At 43.1% G+C, this 22594-nt stretch overlaps 1 protein-coding gene across 1 annotated transcript in view; it reads right to left on the bottom strand.

The window, feature by feature from the left end:
* ADAMTSL1 (ADAMTS like 1) overlaps positions 1–22594 on the bottom strand; it is a 434468-nt gene that overhangs the window by 91663 nt on the left and 320211 nt on the right. The window contains exons 20-22 of the mRNA XM_060014779.2: positions 13741–13869; positions 5212–5391; positions 1310–1444 (exon numbers count right to left, since the gene is read on the bottom strand). Of these exons, the coding sequence (XP_059870762.2) occupies positions 1310–1444; positions 5212–5391; positions 13741–13869 (444 nt within the window). The remainder of the gene's footprint in view (positions 1–1309; positions 1445–5211; positions 5392–13740; positions 13870–22594) is intronic.

Genomic DNA, 22594 nt, shown 5'->3' with positions numbered 1-22594 from the left:
CCCTGCTAGTGACTGGACGATAAGTTACGACAATCTCTCATAGTGATGGGCCTAAAATAAAAAGTTTACAATGCACATGTTTAATTTGGAATAAATTTACCCTTTATATGCCAAAACAAACAAAAAAAGAAGTTTAAACTTCTGTGAATTCTGATCAACGTGACATGCAAAAACTCAATGCCAAGTTTGTTACCAAAAACAGCGCTACTCGTTACTGTATCTGTGTTTTATTTTTACCCAGATCAGAAACAGAGAAATCAGAAGCTTTTTCCATAGGCCTGTATGCATTCTTTGCTAATTTCAGATGTTAACAAAAACTGAAGGTAATCTTTCTGTGCTAGAACCCTAAAGATACCAAGCCCTGGGGCCGTATTGTTAAGTTATGACCAGTATGACTGAGAACCCATTGGCTTCCCGTCCTCTGCACGTGGGCGAGGGGAAGAGTAGAGGAAATTTCAACACTGAGCCAAGGACATAATTCTAGCTACCGTGACCAACATTTGGGGCCACAAACAGTGAGCATGAAGATTTTCTCCATTTTGTAGGCCTGTTTTTCCCAGGCCTTTGAGGGCAGAGGACTTCTTCTCCACCTTGACCATCTCCAGAGGGCATGCTGGGAATGTAGAGGTTGCTCTGGCATCTCCACGATTCTGGGGTGAGGGGCCCAGGATGCGGATGCCCTTGAACAACTCTCTGCTACAAGACGGTGCCAGCCACATGGGCAATAACTTGGTGGAGGTTACCAATGACAGACGCCAGGGAAGTTGTACCTGGTGGAGTTACTTAAACACTTGCCTTGAGGGGCCTCTCTGGGTTGGTTTTACGTCCCACCTACTGAAGGAGGTTTAAATAGATGGCCTGGCTTTTGGGAGGTACTGATATTGCAGTTTTCTCCTTGAAGGCTAGTTATAGCTCTAATTTAGGTAAGAAGAGGTAATGGAGGAGTACTGGGATACAGTTGGCAAGGGGTGAGGAGATATAGGAGCTGTTCTGCACTGCTGTATCTTTCTCCAAATTCAGCGCCATCAATCTGACTGAGAGAATCCGGACTGTGGCATCAGCCCAAGAGGATTTAGAAAGGAGCCCCATTAGACTCTGGACAAGCTCAGGTCCAGACTAAGAACTTCAGTCACCTCATATGGAAAGTCAGCCAAGTTTCCACTGGTGAGTCTGGATTCTGTAGGCAATTTAGTGATTTCCTGTTGGCCACCCCCGACTGCTGCTTCCCTCCCACCTGCAAGTAGTCACCCACCCATAAATCCTGTCCAGCCCTGGATCTCTGCCCAATGTTCCAGAGGGCCAGACTCACCGAGGAGAGCGGAATTCCCAGGATCCAGGCCCAGCTGTGTTCCCAGCGGAGACGTCAGCACCGAAGGAAGGTTCGGTCCAGTGGCTGAGAGCAGGGCCCTGATGTCGTCCAACTGCGTGGGGACGTGGGGGGGATCTGTGAGAAGGCAGATGGTGCATCAGGCAGGTTAAAGCATAAAGGCTGTGTTAAGGGGAGAGGGAGAGGCGGCCATGCATGTAAGTGTGTCTGTGTGTAAGGCAGGCGTTACTATTGTTATCTTTAACACCATTTTTCCTATAGAGAAGGTGTTCCCATCAAGGTGAGTCTGAATTTTAAATATAATATGTGATGCCTGAAACTGTAAGGTCGGTAATAAGAATCAGGCATGTTGATTTCCTGAGCTCCTTACTGTATGCCACTCTATCCCACAGTACCACTGGGGACTCTATAAACGCATAGTTAAATGAAACTACATTATAAAGGCACTTTAAAAAAGCCAGTGCTTCTTCAGCATTTACTAGATGCCAAGTCCTCTGCTAAAATATTTTTCATTTAACTCCTGTAACAACCTTTAGAGGGAGGTACTTTGTTATTGTCCCCACAGACTGGGATACACCACAGGAATTTCTTATGGCGAAGGATCCTGTGAGTGGCTTTTTTCTAGGAAGAAAAGGGTCCAATTGTGAGGCTGGGAATTTGCTTTGTGATCTGGATTTTTATGCCCAAGTAGGATCAGAGAAGCAGGATAGGGATGATTTATTGTTCAAAATCTTATAAGGAGTCAGGGCTGACGTCATCAGGAATCACAGTTAACCAGAGATAAAAGTGACAAAAAGGGAAGTACAGTGGCTTGCTTATTATTTCCACTGAACAAATAGAGGCAAGCACCTGCTGAACCTAGTGGTAGGATGATCCCAGATTCTCCTGGGAAAGAAGCAGAATTCTGTTCCCCTTCTTCTTTCCTCTCCTGTAGCCCTGCGTCACACTCCAAGGCCAACCCCACCTTTTACTCTAGAGCACTTGTTGGAGTGGAAAGAGAAGCAGGAGGGTTGCCCTTGTAATTGATGGTCATTTCAACAGTGTTCAGTGAGGGCCTACTGTGTGCTTGTCACCCTGTTCAGTACTTTTTAGGGATGGCAAATAAACAAGTCACAGTGGTGCCTGAGTCTACTTCAGAAACATGCTTTCTGTCTCCTGTGCCTTTGACTGCGAAAGACCATCACATACAGAAAACGGTGATGAGTTTATGTATTTATGTATATAAATTAAAAATTTTAAAGACATTCTATATAACTCTATATAATTTAAAAATATTCTTTATATGGTATAGGGTAAAAACATCGTGATTGGATTCAGGAACTCAATTTGTGCTGTGGCTCTTTCATTCACTAACTTGGGCAAGTCACTTAATCCCTCTAAGCCTTAGTTTCTTCAACTATAAAATGATGAAAAACCTCATCATTTCCAAGGTCTCTTTCTACTCTGATATACCAGCATTTTAGGAACTGATAGTGATAGTTTATTCAAACCTAGACTCTTTTCCTCCCATCCTTTTTAATATTCCCTCAAAAATATTGAAATTGAATATTGAGGGAAATGGAGTTCCCTCAAGAGTACTGAAATTGAATAGTCCTTCTAGAATATTAAAATTCAAGAAGTCTTTGCTTATTTATTAAGAGCCAAAAGGGGAGGTTATGTCCCATCTTTAAAACCATCGATCTTTCGGGGCCAAATGTCACACCCTCCTAGTGTCCTTACAGCTTCTGTCTTAATTTACTTCTTCAGGGCATGTCCAGCTGATCTTCTGAGGGAAACTGTAAACTCCCCAAGGACAGAGGTCACTGCTTTTATTTATCCTAAAGCTCTACGTGGGACTCCGAGGCAACACTTAATGAATAGTCATCCCACTTAATGAATAGTTATACGAACTCATGAGTGAAAGTCCGCCTCATGACACTTCAGGTCTCCACATTACAGGTTAAGTCACAGGCCTTGGCATGAAACCTCAGCTTTACACATGAAATCCCTTTAAAAATTAAGTCACATTTTGGGCTGATTAAAAAAAAGAGAAACACTACTTCTATGTCCATAAAGTACCTAAAGAAAGTAACAAATTTTGATGAATAAACCAAGACTTCTGATTGCAGAAAGCCCTAAAATTAAGAATCTAACTAGTGATTTTTTTTTTTCCCATCCAGTTTGATTAAAATGGGAAGACGTCATGTTCTTCAAACTCCACGTTCACGGTCACACTGCATTAGCATTGGAATGCTGCAGATCTGGCTCCCAGACCGTACACACTTCACTGGTGGAGCTACGGTAGCAGCTACACCTCCCATGCTTTCAGCTCTGTTAGCAGAGGCGACAAGGAAGGGTTATTAGGGAGGAAAAGCCCACAGTAAGCTCCATAGCTCAGTGTGGGGCAAGAGTCTCTAGGCCCCAGGCTCCAGACGAGCAGCTCAGCCAGATGAAATCCAACACAAAACAAATCACATCCTTCGCGGAGCTGATTTTCTGCGGCTTCCTAAGATAACTGGAGGTTTATGCAGCCACCGTTGAGATGAAAACCCATGTGGGCATCTCTGAAATTTGAGTGGGCAGGGGTAGACCCTGTGCTTTGGTATATCATCAATTGGGGGTGTGAAAATATAAAGTTTACTTCTTTTTCCCCGCGGAAGCCCATAATGTATGTATGCGTATGTATGCGTGGTGTGTAATTATTCATATTTCTCACATTTTCCTTTTTCTTCCCCTAAGAATGATGGCTTTCTCTTCCTGAGATAGCCAGCACACGTGCTCTAATAATTGCCTTTTAAAAAAAGTAAGACAAAAACAAGCTTCTTTATCCTATCCCACCAGTTCCCAGACTCTGTGGGGAAGAGAAGCAGAGAGTCCTAATCCAGGGGACAAAAGGGTTGTAGCTTGCACGTGGCTGAGTCCAGCCCTGGGCATCAATGAGTGTTGATGGTGTCTCAGCAATTGTTGTTATTTTTAAATAACTATTTTATGCCACGAACTGTGTTAGACTCTTTAATCAGAGGTCCTTATGTTTGGGGGTGCTGTAGTCTGAATGTTTGCATCCCCCAAATTCATACGTTGAAATCCTAACTCCTTCAAGGTGGTGATATTAGGAGGTAGGGACTTTGGGAGATGATTAGGTCATGAAGGTGCAGCCCTCCTGGTTGGGATTAGTGTCCTCAACACAGAGACCCCTGAGAGCTGGCTCATCCCTTCAGCCACATGAGGGCACAGTAAGAAGCCATTATTCTGCAGCCACACAGAGGGCCTTCACCAGAGCCTGACCATGAGGGCGCCTGGATTCTGAACTTCCAGTCTCTAGGAGTGTGAGACGCAATCTTCTGTTGCTTATAAGCCACCCAATCTGGGGTTATTTTGCTATAGCAGCCGGGACGGACAAAGACAGGGGGTGTACACGTGTGGACTTCAGGTGGACTAGACTATGAACTTCCTGAAATTTACCAAAAAATTTTGCATTTATGAATTTTTCTCGACAAGGTAATCTATCGTTTTCGTCTGATTCTCCAAGAAGTCCTTAACATAGAAGGAGTTAAGAGCGACCGCTGTACTTCTGTTACCTCTATTTGCCAACCCCTACCCAAATATGGGCAATCTTGCTCCATAAGTTTCTACACAGAGACTAGCATCTATGGCTTAGCAAGGTTAAGTGACCTGCCCAGGTTACACAGTGAGTCAGCAGTAGAGCTAGGGTTCTAACTGACATCTGCTTGGCCCCAAGGTCTGTGTTCTTTCTACTGGGAGGCCCTAAGGTGGGGAGAAGGGAAGGGATATTGATTTTACCTTTATGCACTTAATTGGATCAGGGACAGGAGGAGGTAGAGGGTGGGTTAGACAGTCACCCCCAGTGGGGTCCACAGGGGGGCAGCCGGCCTCGAGGTGTTTACCTAGGATCAGTAGCTGGGTGTTCTCAGTCAGCTCCCCGTGCAGATTGGCCGCCCTGCAGGAGTACAGGCCCTGATCCGAGGAGGACACGGCTGTAAGCAGCAAGGAGCCCTCGCGCAGATGGTGAGGGGCGCCCAGTTTGCTTTTATTTCTGAACCAAGTGACTTCGGCTTCAGGCACACCTAGGAGGAAAAAAAATAAACTCATCAGCCAACACATTCAGGTGACCCTGGAGGCATTTATAGCCTCTTGCCAGGGCCCGCCCCAGGGCTGCTCTGCAGGAAGCATGTGCCTGGGCGTCTTCTACTCCCCTTCAGCCAAACTAAATAATGCTTCTGACCTCTCAGCTGTCTTGAGATCTTTTGCCTTTTAAACCTTACACTGATGAGGCAGGAAGAGAGAGGCCAGTTCAAGAAGAGGAAGGAGGCAGCTGAGAAAAGGGCATTTGCCAGGGTGGAAGGAGTGAACCCAAATTCTTTGGAGAAAACACCTCAGAACCGAATGTATACACCAGTGCAAATGAATGACTGACAACTACATGAAACAAACCTAACGTTAAATAAGAAAAACCAGGCATGAAAGAGTACACACAGTATACAGTATGATGTTGTTTCTGAAAGCAGAAAACAAAAATTGGTAACATCAGTACTCTGTTGTCAGCAGTCAGAGTGGGGGGTTCCTCTGAGACCGGGATGAACTGGGAGGGGTTGTGACTGAGAGTGGGGACAGGGAGCTTGGTTGCTAGTAATCCTCTGTTTTTTGACTTGGGGGCTGGTTTGGTGGGCTTGGGACCTTTATGATATGAGCACTTTTCTGTATAAATATTATATCTCAGTAGAAAGTTAAAAGCTACAAAATGTTGATATATTCATGAACCAGACAAATGAAAGCTGCTAGATCCTTACCAGAGTTGACACTCCATGTAGAAAACAAGCCTGTATTTTTTGAAGCCTAAGTATTTTCTTAGAACAAGAAAAGATTGAACTATCAGTATCACCACAGAAAAAGAAAGACAAAAAGAAAGTGTTCTGCTCTCTCCTCAATCTAAGTTATTGTTGTGAGAGAGAGCTGGGGAGAGTATGCACATCTGAATTGGGATGGGGTTCCAGTCTTTGGAAGTCAGGCTCTGTCCTCTAGGAGTGTTATGGACTAAATGTTTGTGTCCTTTGTAAATTCATATGTTGAAGTCCTAACTACCATCAGTGTGATGGTGTTAGGAGGTGAGGCCTTTGGAGATTGTTAGGTTTAGATGAGATTGTGATGAGGGGGGTGGCTCTTGTGATGGGATTAGTGCCCTTATAAGAAGAGACCTTCTCTTTCTCTCTCTTCATCTTGCTGTGAGGACACAGCAAGAGATAGCTGTCTGCAAGCCAGGAAGAGAGTCCTGGTCAGGAACTGAATGGGCTGGCACCTTGATCTTGGAATTGCCAGCCTCCAGAACCATGAGAAATAAACTTCTGCTGTTTAAGCCACCCAATGTATGGCATTTTGTTATAGCAGCCTGAGTAGACTAAGACAAAAGAATGGCTTTAATTCCTGAGGAGGTTTCCCTGTGGGTCACATGCTGGTAAGCAGGCCCCAGCTCAGGACAAGCCTTCTGAGATGGTCTGCATAGGAGGCCAAGCTCTGAGTGAGCTGAGAGACAGAAAGCGTGTGGCATTAATTCCCAGGTCTCCAGGGAGTAGAAAGCTCCGTCCCTTGCACCGTCTAGCCTGCTCACTCAGCTCACAACGTTTGCTCATAAAACTCTTGGACATGTATCCAGGGCAGGTTTAGAATGTCAGATCCAGGGAAATAGGGTCAAAGCCAGGAACAGTCAGAGCCAGAGCTTTAGTCCTGCGCTTTCCCTGAGTTGGGGATGGATTTTGCCCTTGGGGCAAATGCAGCCTTCCCCTTCATGGGCAGCCTACTGTTGAAAATGAAGACACCTTCAAGGAGTTACCTGTGTACCTGTTGTTTGTCCTTGATGAATAAAATTTACCCACAGTCTACTTTGTAACAGCCAGCTCATCAGCCCTCATTATGACCCCTTGAGCACTTGCTGTTCCTGAGCTCCCAGTGTCAGGAAGTGGGGTGGGATGGAAGGGTGGTCTCATATGTTCCCTCACTAACAATGAGCTACCTTGTGTGAATTCACTGGTGTCCTTGCTGGCCTGCTGCCTCAGGTGGAGTTTCCAGTGGTAGAATGGTGGCCTAAGGTGTGTGGCCCAAGTGTTTGGCCAATCTGTAGGGCTTTTCTCCCTGTTAATGGGGAACAGGAGAGTGACTCTCTGGTCCTCTCTCTTTTGTTGTTCAGATTACCCATAATTCAATGTGAGTCACTAGGGACGGGCAGGCTGGCCGGAGAAAGGAGGCAAGGCTGCTGAAAGGGGTGGAGACTTGGATACTGCAGCCCTGACCCATCAGGGAGGGGCACACACTGTGAAACTTAAGGCTCAGGTGCATGAGAGGGGCCAGGCTGGCACTATCTCTAAATACACCTGGAGAAAAGATGCAGGTGAGAGGCAGAAAAGATGATATTTCATTGTAGCACCACTAGGGAGAGCAAGAGCGTCATGATGCCCAGCCATGCCAGCTTAGACTTTGGTCCCTGAGCTCCATTTTCATGTTGGGGAAAAAAAAAATTCCATGGCACTCAGGAGAAAACCTCTGAAAATTAAGTTGAAGAAAACCCTTCCAGTTATTTCTCTCCTGAAAGTGCAAGGAAAAATGAGGTCCTACAAACCATCTTTTGCAAGTATTCACCCACTTTCCCTCACCATGAACTGATTACACGTAGCACTTGTCACTGGCACCTTCCTTGGAGGAGGGCTGTGGGCAGTAAGCACAAAATCCCTGATAGGAACTGAGGCTGTTCTAGAGCGAGGAGGCAGGGTAAGAGAACCAGACTAATGGGCTGTCAGTTCCACCAGCAAAAGCGTGGTGACTAAGTGAATGGTCGGGGGGAATGCTCTCTCTCCATGACAGTGTCCATGGGCCATGGCATGAGTGTCTTCAGAGCCAACACTGTGTTTACACGGTCAGCTCCTGCAGCAAGACTTGCTGCTCCCCTATGTGTCATTCACTGGTCAGGGCTTATGTGACTGTACGGCAGCCAGAGGGGAGACACGGATGGTGAGAAAGAAGAGGAGGAGGGAGAGAGAGATGACCCAGGGATGGAACCATTTCTCATGTCTCCGGGAAGTGGGTGTAAGCTTCTTCCTTCATCACTTCATCACTCTTGGCCTCATGCCCCTTTGAAAGCAAGTCTGTTTAACAGGACAAAACAGAGTCTTGGCTAAAAGGGCTGAATTCCTCAGTTGAGAGCAGGGGAGTTCATGGGAGAAATGGACATGTTCAGGATAACGAAGGGTAGAAGGAAGTGACCTCCAGTCTCTGTAAAACCGGGACCACAGAAGTGACAGCAGTGCCGAGGGAAGCCAAATGATGTAGGAATCATTCTTTAATACATAGATTAGCAAACCTCTCTTAGACTTCCTCAAACACGGACCTGCATCAAGAATTTGCCAATGGAGATGGAGTTGCTGGTGTCACATTTTGGGGGATTCCTGCCTGCGATCATGCGCCTTAAGCAGAGAATGACACCAAAAAGATACTTCAGAATGACAGCCAGTCCTGCCATGACTGGTTCTGACATATTACAAACAAAGTTGGAACAAGGGGAGAAGAAAAATAAACGATGCACCAGAGATCTCTTTTTTCTTTTTCTCTCAAGAGATGACAATGGTACTTCAGAAAATATCACCAACCCTCATATATGCCAGAGTCCCTGGAAAAGGTACCAGATATACATACCTAACAATGATGTTTAGAATACCTAGACATTGGGAATGCACCAAGGTCAGGAGCTATACAAAAATATCCTGAACATATTAGATGGAGAAAGAACATTTACTGAGTATTTGCTATCAGCCAAACATTTAATAAACATAATCACTCATTTTTCACAAAGGTCCTACGAAGCACTGTTATTAACTCCATTTTACTGATGAGGAAATTGGGACCTGAAGAGATTATGAAATCTGCCTAAAATGACATTAGTTTGGATTCCTGAATGATTACATGGGGACAGAGTCCCTGTACCTCCTCTCTACCTCATGGTCCATCAGTGACCTACAAATGGCAGGTGGGGATCCAAACTCAGATACATTTAATGCTAGGGATCCCCTTCCTAACAAGTACATGACACCGCCTGCCATTATACCAGGCTGCTTCCTTAGAAAAGGTACGAATTGCTGCACTATTATTTCTGGTATCAAATCCTTAAATATTTCCTACTTTTGGGATTAACCTTTCTTCTGTAATTGTAACACCAAGATTATTGTTAAGAGAGAACTTTCTAGAATCCATTTGTGCTGGCTTTGCTAGTGCTCTTCTTGGTGAGAAGCTTAGTCAGGTTGTGGAAGGTTTTTTTTTCCCCAAGCCTGTAGATGTGACAGCACATTCTACAGAAAGAAATGTCTGAAGAATGACAAAAAATATACATCACAGAACAAAGTCCAAAGCTATGCTGTTGACAAGTTAGTTGGATAGGCTCCACACTCTGGACTCCCTGGTATGATTTGTGTCTAAAAAAGGAAGGAAAAGGACCTGCCTTTACTTTCCCCCCTTTGTGGCATATCTTATCAATAACACAGTGCTCTCCCTGCTGCTTGAAAGGATCAGTAAATGAGTGTAGTCATAATGGGATGTAACTTGATATGATTATGAGGATTAGCGTCTTTAATCTCCACTGAGCTGCCAGGTAGGGTGATGTATAATCATCTTTTTTTAAATCCCAGACAGGATATTCTTGTTAACTAGACCACTTGTTACACTTGGAAGGCTGCTTGCACCATGGTGACTTGTCAACATCTTGAGGTGGGGCATCCACTGAAAGGTACACCTTGACATGATAAGTTCTAGAAGTTTCTTTGATGGTTTGGTACAAGACAAGGAAAGGATACAGTAGCTTAAATGTCAGCCTTGGCAATTATTCTAAAGAACCATGTAAGTCTGGAAAGGTTTTCAGCCTTCCACATTTCTTCACACTGACTGTGGCAGACACTGATAGCTGTTTCTTCTTTTTCCTGGGTACCCAGCCCGGCTATATTTCCCAGCAGTCCTTGTAGCTGTGAGTAGCCATGTGACTAAGAAGGAATGTGAGAAGTAGTAATGTGTGCTACTTCCAGGTGTCACCCTTAAAATCTTCTCAACCATCGTCTACACTTTGTTTTTCCCCTCTTCTGGTTGACAGGATAGAGAGGACCTCTGGGGAGACCTTGGAAGGCATGTATTCAAGATAACATAGCCACCAGTGTTCTGTGATACTGAAGGACTGTGGGGGGCAGATCCCTTCCAGCTGACCAGGACCACTCTCTGGACTCCTAGGTAGGCAGTAATAAACTTCTATTGTGTTTGAGTCATTACACATTTGGGAATCTACTTGTTACCAGAGTCTAGCCTTCCCTAGTTAATACACTGCCTATCATTGACTCCTCAACTAGTTATTTCTACATGACCAGTCCTCACAATTTTATATCCTAAGTCTGCAAAGCTACCCTTGCTCCAAACTGTACCATAATCTAGGAAAGCATATAAGATCTAGCCCTTGCCTACTATTCCCCACCTCCCAGCCACATGTCACACTACTTTCTTCTCTGCTCTACAGAGAAGAGACACACCGGCCACATTTCACTCCTTCAGATGCAACACACTCTTTCTACCTCAGGTACATCATGTTCCCAATGACTGAAACACTCCCTCCTCCTCCAACCCTTTATCTCCTACTCAGTTTTCTGAATTTTCTTAAATAGAGAACAAGTTTGGGAGTGGTATTAAGGGATTGGATCACTTTTCAAGAAAAAGCCTCATCATACTCATTGCTTAATGCTTTTTATGCTTAAGAGTTGGGAAGAATTTGTGAGGCCGAATTTTACATGTTGAAAATATATGTATGCAAAAAGTATTTAATGAAAAACTGCTAACAACTCAAACATGTAAGGACATGAGTTATTCTAGGTAAATTATGTAATATTTTTTAAATACACTATTATATAGCCATCAAAATTATGTCACAAGAGAGCCATAAAAGCTACTTGTAGTATCAAAGTAAAACTAGTTCTTTCTGCCATTTAGCATTATAGCTGTCAGCATTTTGACTGGAGACTCAGCTCAAGAATGATTTCTTTGTCCAGTAAATTCACAGACCAACAGTTTAATCAAAAGCAGGCTCTTTCCCATCTACATTGAATAAAAATCTTACTTAACGAAAGGCATAATGGCAGAGACACACATTTATTTTAGTTAACCATGATTAAGACAAATGGCCCTATGAATAAACATAAAAGCAAAGAACGTAATGTACATAGCCAGGCAAAAACTGGACCTAACAACCTAGGATTTCACCATCAGGTTACCAAGAGTGAGTCTCTGGATGAACTCGGGAGACATGGCCTTAGGTGGCATGGAAGAGTTGACCAAAGCTGGTTTGACTGTCTTGGGTTCCCCATGATACATACTCCTCCACCTGGATTCTGGTTCTCTCAGTCTCCCTCAAATGCCCAATTCCTTGCTTTGCTGCCCTTTGCTTCCCATTCTTTTAGTCCTACCAATCCCAGTGCTCAAGAGGAGACCCAACATGGTCCATCATATCTCCAGTTGGTGTTCCGTCTCCAAGGCCCATGTTCCTAGTGACCACGTGAGGAGTGATGGTCCTGCACAAAGGACCCTGCCTCTACCACCACTCTGTGTATAGAGGGGCAACTCATTCATGGGAAGCCCTGTCAGAGATTCTGTCCTAATAGGGCCTGAAGGGATTTAGTTCCAGAAGCTTTCACTGATGAGGTTGGATGCACAGGCCAAGGGAAGCTTTACCAAGAAGAAGCTAATGCATGATGACAGAGAGAGATTTATACTTTTGGGTTCCTGGAGCTACCAGAACATTTCAGAGAAAAACCAGACCTGGCTGTTCTTTGGAAACAACATGCTCTAGATGAAGATTCTCCTCCTACTTCTTTTAAAATGGGTTCTCTCTGGCCTTATAAATCACAAGCGGAGGTAAATCTTCCAATGCTGGGGCTGAGATCTAAGATGAAGAAACCCCCAGAGCAGGGGGGTGCCAATGCCTGTCCTTTTTGCAGACAGGGTATGACTGGGGAACCGTGGTTTGGGTGCCGCAGGAAGATATATCTGATGAGGACAGCAATCAGGGGACTGTGGCTGGGCACAAGAGCCATCCGTTTTTTCTTTGCACTGTGGGTGTGAAAACCCTTGGGGTAGACAGGCTAGCAGTTCACAGGAGGGGAGAATTGGTAGCTGAGCTTTGTTCCAGTCTATGTGGGTGTTTTTTTTTTTTTTAATTGACAGTAGATGCCATTATGAAGAGCATACTACAACCTCCTCTGGTCCACTACTCCTCCACTTTCCTGTGACTTTCTGGTCCCTTTAGGCCTCTGAGTTTGCAAGGCCTACCCAAGGGCAATGTCTATTATCACACTCCTAACAGTATTGGCTGTTTTCATTAACGACTCCTACCCACCTCTGAAGTGAGTAAGCTCCAGGTTCCTGTTGATCTTACCCCTGCCATCCACTCCCGAGCTTTCCACCACCACTGCCCTGAGTTCAGGCCCCAGCACCTCTGCTCTAAACTACTGTGATGGCTTCTTTTTTTTCTGGATATAAATTTATTTATTTATTTATTTTGGCTGTGTTGGGTCTTTTCTAGTTGCTGTGCACGGGTTTTCTCTAGTTGCGGCAAGCGGGGGCTACTCTTTGTTGCGGTGCACGGGCTTCTCATTGCGGTGGCTTCTCTTGCTGCAGAGCACGGGCTCTAGGTGCACGGGCTTCAGTAGTTGTGGCACACGGGCTCAGTAGCTGTGGCGCACGGGCTTAGTTGCTCCGCGGCATGTGGGATCTTCCTAGACTGGGGCTCGAACCCGTGTCCCCTGCATTGGCAGGCGGATTCTTAACCACTGCACCACCAGGGAAGCCCTACTATGATGGCTTCTTAACTGGACTCTCTGTCCCTGTATTTCTTTTCTTCAATCCATTTTGTGCACTGCATGGCCCCTTAATGTCACTTTCAATCTGCCTTTGTCTGAACTCCTCATCAAAGTCTCCCACGGCACAGGTGCAACCCACATTACTAAAGTTTAAGCCCCACCACCCTATCTATGTACTCTGGGCTCCGGCCAGACCAAAGCACACGCTGTTCCCCTGAAGTCCTGCAGCTTCCCTGCTTCCATGAATTTTCTCACACTCTGTCATCACCCTGGAACACCCTCTGCCCCCATCTTTGCATGCTCACATTCTACCAGTATGCAAGACGGAGATAAAAACCACCTCTTCTCCCTTCATCTGTCCCAGTTTTCCTCCTCTCAACTTCCGGCAGCACTTTCCACTTTCAGAGTGACTGAGGTTCATGCTTCAGTTTTCCTACTAGCCCCAAATCCCTGAGAGTAGAATTTGTACTTATCTTTTCAGCCCCCAAGCTAGCACAGGGCTCCATTAATACTTGAACAAATGAATTAACATATGAATGCATTTCTCACCTGCAACTTGGCAGTTAATAGTCACATTCACGCCTCCAACTGTTTTGACGGTGCCTCCTACATCAACTGTGATGGCGGGTTCCTCCGTGTTGAACACAGTCCCTCGGGATGTTTTCACTAGTGGCTTTCCTGAGAGTGAGAAGGAGCGTGACATTTTATTAGATGGTGGCTTTGGGTATTCCCTTGAAACACGAGATGACCAACAATGAACAAGGGACATACCCAGGCTTTTTCCACTGACCGTGTTTTCCTTTGAAAAAACTCTAACTGTATACTATAAGAACCATCCGTCCACACACCTACCTGTCTAGCTACCGTAGAATTGTCACAAAAAGAATCTGAGGAGAGAGCATGGTATCCAACAAGTTGGGATGATTTGTGCATCTTATCATTAAACAAATGATCCAATACATTCGATTTTTATGGGCTTAAATTTTTATTTTGAGATAGTTGTAGATTCATGTATAACATGCATGTATAACATGCAGTTATAAGAAATAACATAGAGCAATCCTGCGTACTCTCTACCCAGTTTCCCCCAACGGTAATATCTTACAAAACTAGAGTACAATGTCATGACTAGAACACTGACATTGACGAAGTTAAGCTACAGAACAACATTTCCATCACTGCAAGGATCCCTTATGCTGCCCCCAGCCCTGCCTTAAGCCTTTGGCAACCATTAATCTGTTCTCCATTTCTTATAATTTTGGCATTTCAAGAATGTTATATAAATGGAATCATACGGTATGTAACTTTTTTTGATGGGCTTTTTTTCACTCAGAATAATTCTCTGGAGATTCTTCCAGGTCTCACATGGTACCGTGGTGGCATGTATCAATAGTTTGCTCCCTTTTATTGCTGAGTAGTATTCCAAGGTATGGACGTACCAAGTATGTTCAGCCATTCACATGTTGAAGGACATCTGGGTTGTTTCCACATTTTGGCTATTCAAATAAAGCATCTATATACATTCCTGTACAAGTTTTTGTGTGAACATTTGTCTTCATTTTCTATGGGATAAATGCCCAGGAGTGTAATTATTAGGTCATACAGTAGATTTTTAAGGAACCACTGAACTGTTTTCCAGAGTGGCTGTATCATTTCACATTCCCACCAGTAATGTATGAGTAATTTAGTTTCTCTGCATCCTCGTTAGCATTTGACGTTATCATTAGTTTTAATTTTAGCCTTTCTGATAGGTGTGTATTGATATCTCATTGTGGCTTTTTAAAAATTTGCATTTCCCCAATGGCTAATGATATTGAACATCTTTTCATGTGCTTATTTTTCATCTTTATATCTTTGATGAAATGTCTCTTCATGTCCTTTAGTATTTTATAATTGGATTATTTTTTACTACTGAGTTCTGAGAGCTCTTTACATTCTAGATGTAAGTCATTTGTCAGATATGTGGTTTGTAATAAATTTCTCCCAGTCTATAGATTTTTTTCCCCTACCTTCTTTAAAAATTTTTTTTAAAAGAATTTATTTATTTTTGGCTGCATTGGGTCTTCGTTGCTGTGCACGGGCTTTTTCTAGCTACGGCGAGCCGGGGCTACTCTTCGTTGCGGTGTGTGGGCTTTTCATTGCGGTGGCTTCTCTTGTTGCAGAGCACAGGCTCTAGGTGAGTGGGCTTCAGTAGTTGTGGTGCACGGGCTTAGTTGCTCTGGGCATGTGGGATCTTCCTGGACCAGGCATCGAACCTGTGTCCCCTGCATTGGCAGGCAGATTCTTATCCACTGTGCCACCAGGGAAGCCCATGTGCCACCATGGAAGCCCTCCCCTATCTTCTTAACAGGATCTTCCACAGAGCAAAAGTTTTTAACTTTGATGAAGTCCAATTTATCGAGTTTTCCTTTCATGAATCATGCTTTTAATGTTAAGTGTAAGATCTATTTACCTAGACCAAGATCCTAAAAATTTTTTCCTATTTTTTTCCTAAAAGGTTCCTAGTTTTACATTTTACATTTAAGTCTGTGATATATTTTGAGTTAATTTTCGTATCAGGCGTGAGACTTAGGTCAAAGTTTATTTGTTTTTTGCCTATGGATGTCCAATTGCTCCGCCACCATTCATTGAACAAGCTCTCTTTCTTCCATGGAATTGCTTTTGTGTTTGTCAGCATCAGCTGAGTACATTTTTGTGGCTCTACTTCTGTGTTCTTGTTTCTGTTCCACTGATTTATGTGTCTATCTCTCTATCAATACCACATAGTCTTAATTATTGTAGTTATATAATTAATCTTAAAATTGATTCTTGAGTCTGATTCTTCCCACTTTATTATTCTTTGCTATGCTAGTTTCTTTGCCTTTCTACATAAATGTTAGAATAGTCTTGTCTACAACTATAAAATTTTGCTGGGATTCGGATAGGAAATATACAAACATGTATATCAATTTAGAGATAATTGACATCTTTACTGTGTTGAGTCTTCCAATCCATGAACACTGTATGTCTATTTATTTAGATCTCCTTTACTTTCTTTCATCAGAGTTTTGTAGCTTCCAGTGTACAAGTCCTGGACATAATTTGTTAGATTTATACCCAATTATTACTTTTTTTAAGGGATGGTAAATGATATTGTATTTTCAATTTCAGTGTTCATGTGTTCATTGCTAGTATACAGAAACAGTTGTTTTGTATAGCGTGTGACCTTGCTAAACTTATATATTAGTTCTAGAACTTTTTTTTTTGTAGATTCCTTGGTATTTTCTAAGTAGGCGATCATTTCTTCTGCGAACAGTTTTATTCCTTCCTTTTGATCTATATGCATTTTATTTCCTTTCCTTGGATTATTTCACTGGATAGAACTTCCATCACTACTTTGAATGAAAGTGTTAATAGTAGGTTTTTAGTATGATGAGTGATTTTTCGGTTGAAACCTGGACATTTTCATATCATGTTATACAACTCTGGACCTTATTTAAATCTGTTTTAGCTGCTGTTCTCTGAAACCACTCAGGTTGGGGAGCAGGGAGATGCCACCTGGTTACTACCCAGTGGAAGAAGAAGTCCAGGTTCTCCACCTGGCTTCCTTTGTGACCCACGTGGGGGGCTCCTCTTAACTGCTGGGCCTGGGTAGAGTTTCTGTTGCCCCCCGCTGCTCTCCACTGACCCTGCCGTGGGAGAAGCCTTGTTACCGCCGGTGATGAGTGAAAGTCCTAACTCTCCAGGAGGCTTTCTCTACCACCACCCCAGCGGGAAGAGGAAGAGGGACACTCCAGGATGACGGTAGAAGTCTAGGATCCCCACGTGGTCTCCACATTGTGACCCTGTGGGGATAAAATCCATCTTCTCTGACGCCACGTCCATGGGAGTGTTGGGGAACCATGTTTCAGTCTGACGAGGAGTCCAATCTTCCCATTCAGGCTTTGCTGGTGTGGGTGGTGTTTGGAGTAGAGCAGCATTTTCTAGTTTTCTGTCCTGCTTGGTTGCCCCTTTCCTGATCCTCTGGGTAGAGGAAGCAGGCTTAAGCTGGGACATTATTTTCTGTTTCTGTGGCATTTCCTGGCAGCCGCCTTTTTCAGTTCCAAGTTTGGGCTTTATGAGGTAAACAAACAAACAGCCCAGAAAACCCAATGAAGTCACAGTTGTGTCGTTCCTCAGTACCCAAGGTCTCTAGCCAGTCTGTTTTCTCCTCTCTCCTTTTCAGTCTTATGTTTGTTTTATATACAATGTCAGGATTTTAGTTGCATTTACCAGGAGGAATAAGGAAAAAATACATCTATGGCATCTTTCCATAAGTGGAAGTTCTGTGTACATTACACTTTAATAGGCCTTTATCAGCTGGGGATAAAAATACAGCACTTCATGTACATGACCACAAAATACAATGAAAAGATTCATTTACTGAGCACCTTGGGGAAATAAGGGTCCACATGAGATCATTTTCATACACCCAAAGCTTAATTTGTCGTAAGCCAAATGGATTTAATTTTGTTTCAACCATTTTATAGGCAGGACAGTCTACAATGGCATTCACTCTTCTGTGCCTTCATTAACTGTGAAGAAAACCATAATTCGCCCATGCCCTTTGGAGTTTCACACCTGCTTTTCATACTTTTTGTTTTCTCCGTCATCTATTTATCCTTTCTTCCCGCTTGCCCTGTCACACAGCGTCATATCAGAAGCTGTCCTTTCTTTTCCTCTCCCCTTTAATTGCCTTCTAGGCATGAGTTATTAGCTCATTAGAACTATCACTATGTTTAGGGACAGAAACTTGAGGAAGGTTCTGAGGAGTTCACCTTTGGATATATGCACAGGCTGTCTATCTGTTTTGACTGGGCTCCTTCTCCTTATCTCACCTATATTCAATGTGTTTGAGATTATGTATGACCTGATGTGAAGGTGAGTGATTTCGTACTATAACGCAGGGTGGTAACAAGAGAGTGCAGCGGGAATGACACAATTAATACGAGTATATTTACCTGACCTCCTGACCCTAAGAAGCTCGCGGCTCGCACGTCAACTACACCCTAAATCTAACCAGTCCCTCCGTTGCTATAATCTGATGCCGCCATGTTCTCTGGGTGGACTGTTCCACAGCCTAACTGGTCTCCTTGCTCCCACCACATGCAGCAGATCACACAAGTCCTCTGCTTAAATTATCTAGTGCTTTTTCAGTGCAGTTAGAGCGAAATTTCAAGCTCCTTTTCATGCCCAAACATCCCCTACGTGTTCAGGCCCAGATGTTTACCCTCCCCTCTACCTCCCTGAGGCCACACTTCCAGTCGATCACTGTTGTTGCAGCCACACTGCCCTTCGGTTCCTCCTTTCAGAACATCAGCACGTTTGTCCCAGCTGTTCCCTTTCCCTGATATCCTCCACCCGAAGACTTCTGCACAGTTATCTTCTTCTGGTCATTCACGTCTCCACACAAATATCACTTCCTACTCGGGCCTTTCTAAAGCATACATGCCTTCTCTCCCTTACCAGTCATTACGTAGCTCAATGCCAATTTTATTTTCTCCCTAAGCACTAGAACTATCAAATTTTACCGTATTTGTGTGTTTTCTGCCTCCCACCCCTCACCATGTAACTTCCATAAAATCAGGGATCACATCTCTCTTGTTCTCTTCTTTGTTCCTACCACTCAGTCCCGGCATATAGTAGGTCCTCAATAAATATCTCATAAATGAATATATGTGTGCATATGGTGTACTATGCACATTATCTGAATTTGTTTTTGTTGTCATAACAACCCTGAGAGTCAGGTAAAGAATTTCCATCTTTTATATAGATGAGGAACTTAGGCTCAGAAAGGCCCAATGGTTTGTCCAAGGCCAGAGAGCAAGCAAGTAGTAGGACTGAAGTAGACCCCAGAACTTCAACCTCAAGTCCAGTGCTTGTAATTGGAGATCCCAAATCCTTGTCTGTGGACTATCTGCCTCAGAACCCCCAGGGCACTTGTTAAAAACATAATCTGTCCTGCTATATATAATAGTTGCCTCACTGTGTGTAATAAAAACAACTGTGCCAATGGAGAAAAAGCAAGTTAGGGACCAGTTTCAGACTCACAATTACCAAGTTATTTTTCCTATAGGAATTTTAATAATAAAGGTGGTTTTATAGCTGCAGGTGTATAGCTATAAAATTCAAATGTCACTGAATTAAATCCAGCCCTTAATTAATTATACTGAGCTTTTGCTGAAAAGTAACGACCTTTCGTCCTGTCACTAGAGGCGCTGTTGTTAGCACAGGCTACTTATGCGTTCTCATTGCCTTCATAATCCATTGTTAAGACAAAGCACAGAGTTACCCAAGTATCTACAATTAATAGGAGTTTATACTGAAAACAGTGTCCTTAATCAACTGACCCTCTTACATCTACTAGAAAAAGCTTGTACATATCATTGAGTTGCACTCTTAGACCTACTAAACCTGAATCTCAGGTGGTGGGATGGAAGCTCTAATCTCTATTTTGAACAAGTTCTGAGGTGATTCTGACATTCATCCAGGTTTGATAATCAGTGAATTACACTGTGTTAGTTTTTCTTGAGTCCTGGTAAGAGCTGAGGTTTTTTTGAGAGCCCATTAGTTCAATATTAGAAAATTTCAGGTTGGACACATGTACTCCAACGTTCACTCAGCACTATTTACACTAGCCAAGACGTGGAAGCAACCTAAATGTCTATCGACAGAGGAATGGATAAAGAAGATGTGTACATATATAAAATGGAATATCACTCAGCCATAAAAACGAATGACATAATGCCATTTGCAGCAACATGTATGGACTTAAAGATTATTTTATTAGGTGAAGTAAGTCAGAGAAAGATAAATATCATTTTATATCACTTAAATATGGAATCTAAAAAAATGATACAAATGAACTTATTTACAAAACAGAAACAGACTCACAGATCTGGAAATCAAACTTAAGGATACCAAAGGGGAAACATGGGGGGGGGAAATAATAAATTGGGAGATTGGGATTGACATATACACACTACTATATATAAGATAGATAACTAATAAGGAGCTACTGTATAGCACAGGGAACTCTACTCAATATTCTGTAATAACCTATATGGGAAAAGAATCTGAAAAAGAATGGATATATGTATATGTATAACTGATTCACTTCTCTGTACACCTGAAACTAACACAACATTGTAAATCAACTATACTCCAATAAAAATTAAAAAAAAAAAAGAAAATTTCAGGTTGGAATTCTTATTTTAATGGTCAACTAAAAAACAAAACAAAAATAATTTAAGTCCACTTTAGATCACCTAGATAGTCACCTAGTGAGGTGAGTACTGCTGTGTGATGCCACGCCTATGTTTATGCTTGATTATAATCCCATTAGCTAGTATTATTTTAATTATGGAAATCAGCTAAGAAGAAAAAAAATAGAGATAGCAGAGAGGGAGTGAAGTGATAAATTATGTACTTGTGCTAAGAGAATGCTAAGAAAGGTCACGGCATGCCTGACCAAAAAGCTTCTCACAATAGGCAAAACAAAAAAAGAGAGAGGCTGAGCCATGATCACAGAGCCTCTGCAGTGTGGGCAGAGCCTCGGACATCAGGCCCATGTCCACCATGTCATCTCTGTGGGTCAGCATCAGCTAGCAGATTACATTCGTGTTGATTTCTGGAAATTGATAGGGTTTACAGATTACTCTTTCATTGAATCTGTAAATTGGTGTTATAGTCGCATGAGAGCTATACATCAAAGGAGATTATGCTTAAGTTTTATATCTGCATATATATAAGAAGAACAAGGAAATAGAAACAAAGGCAAGCTTTTCAATTTATCAGGCCCAATATAAGGAATCAAGTCTCTTCAACAGAGTCAGACACAGAAAAGAAAGCATTAAGAGAATGATTTATTGTTCATTTCCTTTAGACCTCATCATACCCTTGAGCTTTTGACTTCATCATACCCTTGAGCTTTTGGATTATGGCTCCTGTTCAAGCGATATGGAACAGGGGATCCAGAGCCTCAGTGGTAAGCAAGGGGAGCCCTGGTACAAGGGGGGAACCTAAGGTCCACTAACACTTGCATGTCAATATGCACTGATGTGGAGGAGTGCCATCTTGTGTTGCCTTTAGAGCAGAGGCCTTCGACCAAACAGGCACTGTCCTGACCTGGAAGGACCAGTAGCTGGAGAGCCAGGCAGGGACAGATGAGCAGCCCTAGGAGCAAAGCTTGGAAATACATTCCTGTGCACAGCCTGGGCTCTGGCTCACACCTCTTTCGCTCATGTGTGACTCTGGGTAAAATCAAAACCCAATGGGAAAAAATCTGAACATATGTGCTTGAAAAATATCTTTGGCCCAGTATAAAGGAGATGGAGATGGAGAGAGGAGCCAGAGGAGATGAAGGCTTGTTTTTTGAGCGCAGCCAAGAACAGAGAGCACTGTAAGTAACTTTTTCTCAGGGCCGAAGTCTAGGCCTCCACTAACAGCAGCTTCGTTTTCAACAGCACAATGCCTTCCATTTCAGAAGCGATGGCAGAGATGGATCTGCTACCAACCAAATACTTTTCTTCTTCCTAGGCACACAGTCAGGTCATTTACCAGCCTCTCTGCCGTTAGGGGTGGGCAAGACAGTGAACTGTAGCAAACGGAATGGGAGCAGAAGTCAAGTGTACCACTTCTTGACCCAAACCACAAAAAACCTCTTGTCTGATAATTTGTTTTAGACATTAGGTGAGTGAGAAAAAATCTATCATATTGTAACCGTCATATATTTATGGTTTTGTTTGTGAGACAGGCAAACAGAAAAAAGCGCCAAATTAGTACAGATGCTAATTAATCCATGTTTAATTAATATTTATTGACACACTGAATGAATGAATCAAATGGGTCTTCTTTCAACTCTTCTAACATTATGAGTCACAAATGGCATTTGAAAATGGTTCTCTACGATTCTTAGTCATCAAAAATAACAAGGATCTACTGTATAGCATAGGGAACTACATTCAGTACCTTGTAATAACTTATAATGGAAGAGACTCTGAAAAAGAATACATACCTATGTATATATGTATAACTGAATCACTTTGCAGTACACCGAAAATATTGCAAATCAACTATACTTCAATAAAAAAATAAAAATGGGAGGGGGGGAATCAAGATGGCAGGGGAGAAGGACATGGAGCTCACCGACCCCAACAAGTACATCAAAAATACAACTACACGTGGAACGACTCACACAGAACATCTACTGAACACTGGCAGAAGACCTCAGACCTCCGAAAGGGCAAGAAAACCTCCATGTAACCGGGTAGGACAAAAGAAAAAAGAAAAAGAGAGAAAGGAATTGGGACGGGACTTGCACCCCAGGGAGGAAGCTGTGAAGGAAAAAAGGTTCCTGCACCCTGGGAAGTCGCCTCACTAGTGG

Source organism: Delphinus delphis, chromosome 6 (assembly GCF_949987515.2).
Source record: "Delphinus delphis chromosome 6, mDelDel1.2, whole genome shotgun sequence".
Classification (NCBI taxonomy): domain Eukaryota; kingdom Metazoa; phylum Chordata; class Mammalia; order Artiodactyla; family Delphinidae; genus Delphinus; species Delphinus delphis.
Note: the sequence above shows the minus strand (reverse complement) of the source record. Positions and strands in the feature narration are given on the sequence as shown.